This window comes from Megascapheus bottae, chromosome X (assembly GCF_031878675.1).
Source record: "Megascapheus bottae isolate mThoBot1 chromosome X, mThoBot2.hap1, whole genome shotgun sequence".
NCBI lineage: Eukaryota > Metazoa > Chordata > Mammalia > Rodentia > Geomyidae > Megascapheus > Megascapheus bottae.
Genome location: NC_143547.1, coordinates 23,772,408 through 23,780,756, shown reverse-complemented (window position 1 = coordinate 23,780,756; position 8,349 = coordinate 23,772,408). Strand labels below are relative to the sequence as shown.

General features: G+C 44.9%; 1 protein-coding gene across 1 annotated transcript; it reads left to right on the top strand.

Annotated features, from left to right (window-relative positions):
* Window positions 1-6,897: 6,897 nt before the first annotated feature.
* Window positions 6,898-7,851, top strand: LOC150040599 (melanoma-associated antigen 11-like). The gene has a single exon (XM_090326096.1). It carries the CDS (start codon window positions 6,909-6,911, stop codon window positions 7,821-7,823), a length of 915 nt encoding a protein of 304 aa, XP_090182222.1. The 5' UTR covers window positions 6,898-6,908; the 3' UTR covers window positions 7,824-7,851.
* Window positions 7,852-8,349: the final 498 nt, after the last annotated feature.

Below are 8,349 nucleotides of genomic sequence, written 5' to 3'. Positions count from 1 at the left end.
ATTCAGATTCAGTGGTCGTGAAGAGCACAGTAAGCTCATGGGTGATTTTCCTCAAGTATCAAATGGAAGGAGAAAATCCTCAGCCTACAAAGGAGAAGATAGTATTGAAAGTGGAGGATGCAGAAATTGCTGGTGAGTGACAAAGGGGAACTTTCTCTGCTGCCCTCCCCATAATCCTCTTCAAATGAAAGGGGGGTAGGTTGAAATTGAAACACATCAATCTCAGAGTAGGCACCTGAGAACACATACAATTTCAAGGCAAATCTTTCTTAGAAATCTCCAAAGAGTGACCAAGAGCGTGTCCTAGTGGTAGAGTTCTTCCCTAGCATGCACAAAGCCCTGGGTTCGATTCCTTGGTACCACATACACAGAAAAAGCAGGAAGCGGTACTGTGGATCAAGGTATAGAGCGTTAGCCTTGAGAAAGCCCAAGGACTGTGATCAGGCTCCCAATTCAAGCCCTAGGACCAGCAAAAAAGAAAAAAAAACCTCAGCCAGGCACAGTGGCTCATGCCTGTAATCCTAGCCACTCACAGGTCTGAGATCTGAGGATCACAGTTCGAAGCCAGCCAGGGCACTAAAAAGTTCAGCAGACTTATCTCCAATTAATCACCAGAAAACCGGAAGTGGCACTGTGGCTCAAGGGGTAGGGCTGTAGCCTTGAGCTAAGATCTCAGAGATAATGCCCAGGCCCAGAGTTCAAGACCCACAACCACACAAAAAAATAAATCTCCAAAGAGCTAGGCACTGGTGTCTCACATCTATAGTCCTAGCCACTAAGAAGACTGAGATCAGAAGATTGTAGTTCAAAACCAGCATAAGCAGATAAATCCAAGAAGATTTCATCTCTCTTTAACCACCAAAAAGCCAGAAAGTAGCCAGGCATGGTAGAATTCACCTGTAATCCTAGGTACTCAGGAGGCTGAGATCTGAGGACTTAAGTTCAAAGCCAGCCTGGGCACTAAAGTCCATGAGACTCTGATCTCCAATTAACCACTAGAAAACCGGAAGTGGCAATGTGGCTCAAGGGATGGGGCAGTAATCTTGAGCTGAAGAGCTCAGGGACAGCACCCAGACCAAGAATTCAAGCCCCAAGACCAACCGATAGAAAAAAAAAAAAGAAACCACATATTTTTAAAGGAATGGAATCCCACTCCCATCCCCAAGAAAGAAAAAACTGTTTTTCCATAAGATACAGTTGTTAACTTTGCTGAGGATCTACTATTATAATATGTAATGTGGGCAATGGAAAATGTATTATTGTTGTAACGTAGAAGATATATTATTGTAATGGAATTGTGGAAATTAGGGACTGCAGTTTAGAGAACTTCTCTCTCTGCTGCTCCCCTCAGCCGCTATTTACTCCCCTTCCCCCCAACTCCCCTCTGCCATTGTTTACCCAGACCTAACAGCATTCCCCTGGCTTCCTTCCCTCAGTCACTGTTTACCCAAACTTGACACCCTATCTCCTGGCATTTGTTCACCAGGGCTGCATCTTGAGACCTTCTGGCGCCTACTGCCAGATGCATCTTGACTATAGATAAAGAAGTATGAGATTTATAGGATGAAGCCCCTGTGAGATTTATGGTGTGAAACCCTGAGCATGTTTGCTGGCCTTCTTTAAAAACCACCTGCTTTTGCACTCTGAGATCCTGACCTTGGGATGTAGACTTAGCGAGTCAGCTTCTTCCCTGCTCAATAAACTTTTAACTTGTCGATCGTTCTGAGTGGCCTCGTAGTTTCTCCACCTCTGGACCCCATTATACTACATAACTACTTCTTTGTGAAAGCACAGTAGGCCACCCATATTTCCTGCTTGCCTTCCTGAACTCAAAAGAGTAATACTCTCTACTTTAGCACATGAGATGTTTCCAGATATTTGAAAGCCACTATAAATTTCCATGCTTCCTCATTCCTTTCAGTTGCAAACGTAGCTGCCCCATATTAGCATGGTTGAACCTCAAAAAGGAAGCACTTCAGAGTGGAGAGTACTCAAACACAAATTTCAGTTCATGGGCCCTTAAGTATTCCTTCATTGTCTTAAACCATTCAAATCCCAGGAAACATGCGCATTTTCAGCTAGCAGTATTTTTTTTATTAAAGAATTTATTAACATTGATTTTACATCATATTTCAAATGATGTATTTAACAATTATTCAAGAAGGGAATCTCTATATACAATCACTGGCACTTAGATTTTAGAACATAATTAAAATTAGGCTGAGGGTTTGTATGTCATAGATACATATTAATCTATGTATTAAAGCATTATGTCTATAGAGTCACAAATTTTTATGTCTATGTACTCATGTTTATATTTCCAATACCACGTCCATAGCATTGGGTATGCAAATATTGAGTCCTCGCTCTTGTACTCTTTGGATTTAATAACCGCATATTAAGGATACTGTGCGCCTTTTGTTCCTTAGGTCTTGACTTGTCTCACTCAACATGATTCGCTCTAGATTCATCCACTTCCCTGCGAATGCCATTATTTTATCTTGTCTGTTGGCTATGTAGAATTCCATTGTGTATATATACCACATTTTCTGTATCCATTCATCTGCAGTAGGGCATCTGGATTGTTTTCATCGCCTGGCTATTGTGAATAGTGCAGAGATGAATATAGATGAGCAGGTGTCCTTATCATATCTTGGGTCATGATGTTCAGGATAGATGCGGGATCGTAGGGAAGGTCAATTTTCAGTTCTTTAAGAAACCTCCACACAGCTAGCAGTAATTTTTAATACACAACTTCGAATTTTGAATTTATTTAATATGTTTTCACTGGAAAGTTAATAGTTCATTTATTCTTGTGGCACAACTATCTAAGATGTGAATATATTTCTGAATATTTCCATAGTAAACTCCTGTTCTGAGGGCACTATAAGCATGAATGTGGTGTGTAGTATATTTTTGTGTGTGTAATATTTTAAAGCCAATGATAGAGTTTTACACCAAGATGCCCTATATAAATACGTGTGTCATAATCAAATTAAGATAGATGCTTAACCGTGTTCCTATCTCTTTGCCATTAATACTTAATTGGAATAGATGTAGGGTGTTCCCCTGACAGCACACGTAACTGCATCCCTGGACCCTGAGAGACACCATCTTGTTCTGAGGGACTTGAAAGGGATAGGCCTGGGCCTTGTGAGAGCTTGGGATGAACAGAAGAAATCTGGCTCACAGCTGAATGGTCCCCAGATAATCTATGTAAAAACTCACTGTGAGTTCTGCACAATGAGGAGGCAAAGTACTAAGGAAAGTACCTTCTTCTGTACTAGGGAACCCTGAGAGTAACAATCTTCCCTGAAGTCTGCAGGTGAGGAAAGTAAAGAGCTCAAAACTCTGTCAGTGGTGAAAGAAGGAAGCTGAGGGAACAAAGGGGGGAAAAAGGAGCAGCTGACTGGTGGCTTAATGTGAAATTCTTAGGAGGAATTCAGACTCTTAGAGCTTCAGGTAGGAGAGGTGCCTAGATGGTGAACAGAGGAAATCCTACTATCAAGTTCAAAGCTGTGACCTAATGTCAACATTGCCCCAACATTCCACCCCTCCCCCCAGCTTCTTCTTCAGAATCCTGTGACCATAGAGACAGATTTGAACATGAAACTTGGAGAGGAGAGGCAGAGTGTCTAAATCGGATACAAGACAGAGGAGTTGATTGGCAAAAGTCCTGACTCAGGTAGAGAATCATAAAAACAGCAAATAGTGTCACTGTTTTGACATTCTCAGCCCTGAACCCTGGAGAATGTCAATACAGATGAGTACTCCTCCACCACTTATGCACTTTAACTTAACCCTAACCAACCCACCCAACCTTAAGCTTTTCTTGAGAGATTGTAGGAATAAAAGCCTTAGTGTAGGGTACTTGGATGAATGAGAGGTCTTTGAATATTTGAGGTGGGAGCAGAGAAAACTCCAAACTATTTGGTGGGTTCCCTAAAAGTCTATACTGACCCTTGTTCTCAGCCGTGCTCCTGAGGGCCTCTGGGAAGGTGGAGTGTCTACCTCTTCACTCCCTCCTACCACATGGGAAACTGAGAAAACCTTTGTGTGAAGACATTGATGTGGAGGGCATGGCTGTATAGGGACTATGTAAGTGGTTAACACTCTCAAGGTGGGCATGTATCTCAGACATCAACTTCCAACATGGAGTCATAAGGAAATGAGGGTGCTGTTTGTGCAGAGCCAAGACTGTTAAGGAAAGGACCTGAGACTATAGGTTAAGGGAGACACAGAGGAAGTCTGCCCCTGCTGTCAGTCCAGGAAACCCATGTGCTTTCCTTTTTTTTTTTGTGCCAACCCTGGGGTTTGAACTTGGCCTGAGCACAATCCCTGAGCTTCTTTTTGCTCAAAGCTAGCACTCTATTCCTTGAGCCACATTGTCACTTCTGTCTTTTTCTGTTTATTTGGTGCTGAGGAATCAAACCCAGAGCTTTGTACACACAAGGAAAGCACTTTACCACTAAGCCACATTCCCAGCCTGACCCTGTACTTTCTGATCAGGGTAGTGAGGTCACACTTACTTACCTTTCCAGGTCATGAAGAGTTAGGGACTAGGTAGACACATAAATCCTGAATTCAATAGACTGGCAGTCTGGATGCTCACTGAAGTCTCAAGATTAAAGACTCGGGAGTTCCAGGCATGGTGGCTCACACCTGTAATCCTAGCCATTCTAGAGACTGAGATCTGTGGATAAAAGCCAGCCCAGCCACAAAAGAACCTGAGACTATCCAATTAACCTCTAGAAAACAGGAAATGGGGCTTGGTTCCAGGGTAGGGCAGTAGCCTTGAACTGAAAAGCTCAAGGACAAAAACCAGGCCCAGGGTAGGGCGGTAACCTTCAGGTGAAGAGCTCAGGGACAGAGCCCAGGCCAAGTTCAGGCCCCATGACAGACCAAAAAAAAAGACTTCAAAGCAACTGAAATTCCTTTACAAACAATAAAACCCACATCCAGTGACCCAGTGGAAACCCCAAATCAGGAGGTCAAACAACTGAGTCTTTTCTTTCTGAAGGGACGGATTAAGGCCTGTAGAGTCAAGGTGAGTGGTGAGGAAAACTCAAGGCTGGGTAGCTTGCCCTTAATTTCAGACTGAGTTCTGGTCTTCCTCCAAGTCTCTGGGAGGTGAGTGGTATCATGAGAGGTGTGGGGCTTCTGCCTGGATTCAGGGGGAGGGCTGAGGTAGAAATGCAGAGATCATTGCAGGTCAGATCTGAGGTTGATCTCCACTCATCCTCCTGGAAAGTTCAGGAGTGCAAGCCTAGATTCAGGGAAGCTCACTTTAGTCTCTGAGGCTCATTTCTGGGAGGAGTGAAACTTGAAAGGCTGAGGAGTGTGTCCTCTTCCCAGCAGAGCCCTCAGCCTAGACCAACAGTGCCTTTTCAAGATTTAGGGACACTACTTGCATTTTAAGCTTAGGGTACTCCAGTCAGAATTGTGGGGAAGAAATGGCACCAGTGGTTTCTCAGGATGGGCAGGGGGAAAAGAAAAATGGTAGTCCAGGCCTGCAAGATGGACCTGGAGATCAACAGAGGGTAAAGGCCCAGATTTGGTAAGGAGTGATTATGACTCCCTTGAGACTCCACACAGAGAGAAGCCCTGAAATCTGCTCCCTGTCAGCCTTGAGAAATCTGTGCTGTGATGTTCACATGAACTGTATATATACTTGTGTTTCCCAGGAGCCAAGCTGAGGCCTCAGTCTGGGGGAATTAGACAACAATGTGGCCAGGAAGAGGAAATACCCACAATCAATCTGGAGTTAAGGTGAGGACAGGGATAACTTTCATTCTTCTTCCTTTACCTATGAGAAGACCCAGAACTGTAGGTGCACTTACCTCCCAATAAATCTCATTTTCTAAGAGAAGTAAGTTTATGCCTTCAGGATTGTGACCTCAGGTCCTCAAAAGGAACAATTTCAGCATTAAACAAGAGGTGAAGGTTGAGTCAGTCGTCCACTTAAATGTCTCATACTGCATGTGGTCACCTTGGCTCCCTTCCCTGGTCACTTGTGATCATGTGATCCCTGGTTTCATTGTCTTTTTTTTTTTTTTTTGCAGTCCTGGGGCTTGAGCTCAGGGCCTGAGCATTGTGCTAGAGCTCTACCACTTGAGCCACAGCACCATTTTTGGCTTTATATATATATGGTACCAAGGAATTGAACCCCAGTCTTCATGCTTGCTAGGCAGGCACTCTGCCACTAGGCCAAACTTCCGGCCCCTCATTTTCTTTTGTTGCATTATAAGGACATAGACAGCAATTGGGGCAGTGTGCCCCAGGCCAACAGAGAGTAGTCCAGACATTTCCATGGGAATTTTTAGGGCCCAGAGTGAGTTAAGTAGAGGCTGCCTAGTGCACAACATTCAAGAATTTGCAGTCTACTTCCCTCTAACTGTCAGTCCCTCAGTTTCCACGTCATCCTTCCATGCTCATGCTGGGGCCCAAGGGACAGAGAGATGTGACATACTGCCTATAGTATGTATATGTACAGAAGACGAAGGTCTTCGCCTGAAGGAGTTTCTTCATGTAATCCAGCAAATGACTCTCTGCTAGGGTCAGAATTTCAGATCGCAATACATATGCTGAAATGATACCATATTCAACATTCACACCACATCACAGAATTCCATGCTACTGAGCCACCCCAGAGACTCAGACTCACTTAGAACCTTGTACCTTGTTGAGTAGTTGCCTGACGCTTAGGCTTCAGGCAACAGACACAAGAGGAGACAGGAACCTTTGTGGCCCTGAAGCCCCAAAGGGAAGACTAGTAGGAATTCAGAAGGAAGGTGCCAGGTGGAAGAGTCTCAGCTGAAACTCCTTCCCTGATTTCTCTCCCACAGGCCTAGGAGTCATCACTGAGTTGCTCTCCACCATCTTACTTGGTATCCGGAAGAACAGCCAGGATGTCTTCGACTCAGAGCACCGAGCCCCCTGAGCAGCAGACAGCCCCCCAGGCCCAAAGAGAGGCCGCAGACCTGGTGGATGAGCAGGGCCCCCAGGCCCAGGAGGCGTCCACTCCTCTGGTGCACCCCACCCTACCGGACCTGTTAGTGGGTCTCCTGGGCGAGATAGTAAGGCAGAGCAATGAGGGGCATCGGGAATCCCACCATCAGGGAAGGGAAGAGCTGGGCCTGCAGGATGCCCAGCTACTACTGCAGACAGCCCTGCAGAAAGAGGCTCTAGGCCTGGTTCGATACCTGTTACAGCAGTATAGGTTATGCCAGCCTGTTACCGATGTGGACATGCTGAGTCGCATCAGCAGAAGTCACCAGAGATACTTCCCCAGGATCTTGCGCAAAGCTTGTATATGTCTGCAACTGCTGTTTGGCGTCGAAATGAAGGAGGTAGACCCCTTTTTCCACATGCACGCGCTTGTTCTAGCGGCAGGGATCACCTACGATGGTACTCTGAGCCATGTCCGGGGCATGCCCAAGACAGGCTTGTTGATAATTGTTCTTTGCATCGTCTTTACGGAAGGTGGCTGTGCCACAGAGGAAGCCATCTGGCAGGTGCTAAGTGAGATGCAAGTGTATCCTGACCGGGAACACTTCATCTATGGAAACCCTAGGAGGCTGCTCATGGAGGATTTTGTATGGGAGCAATACCTGGAATGTCAACAGGTGCCCCGCACTGACCCCGTCATCTACAAGTTCAGGTGGGGCCCCAGGGCCTATGCGGAAACCACACAGCAGAAAGTCCTGGAGCACTGGGCCAAGAACAGTGGCATTGACCCAAGGGCCATCCCTTCACTCTATGAAGAAGCACTAAGGGAACAGGAAGCAAATACCCACGACATTGCTTTTTCCATAGAAGAGTGACTGCTCCTCATTGTACCTCAGTTAGGAAATCGCTTCCACTTAAACATCCAAGTGGATTAGAGATTTCCTTAGGAATGGTCCAAATTTCAAGTGAAATAAATTATAACTCATAGAAACTCACTGTGAATGTTTCTTTTTCCATTTTCTCGGTGACATCAAACAACAAATACATGGTGCTGATTTCGGTTGGCTTTGTGTGAATTTACAGGAAATTACATCTTCAAAATAACTCCCACATCTCAATGGCTCATTTATTTTGCAAACCCTTATGTTAGCACTACTCTTGGTAATATCTGTAAACAACATAAAATTTGATAGGATTTTAAGCCATGGCCTTACCATGAAAATATAGGTCTAAATGAACTCAGGAAATGGTAACAGGAGTTTTTTTTTCCTTTGTTGCTGTTTTCATTTTCATTTGTGTGTTTATCTGGCTGTGGTAGGGTAATGAGAGCAAAGAAAGGGGGAGGGGGAGGGAAACGGGGACAAAAACATGAGAAAGGGTAGTTTGTGAAGAAATGCACCT

What these genes read in the sequence shown, in the direction of transcription:
- LOC150040599 (XM_090326096.1), top strand. Translation starts at nt 6,909, where the DNA reads ATGTCTTCGACTCAGAGCACCGAGCCCCCTGAGCAGCAGACAGCCCCC.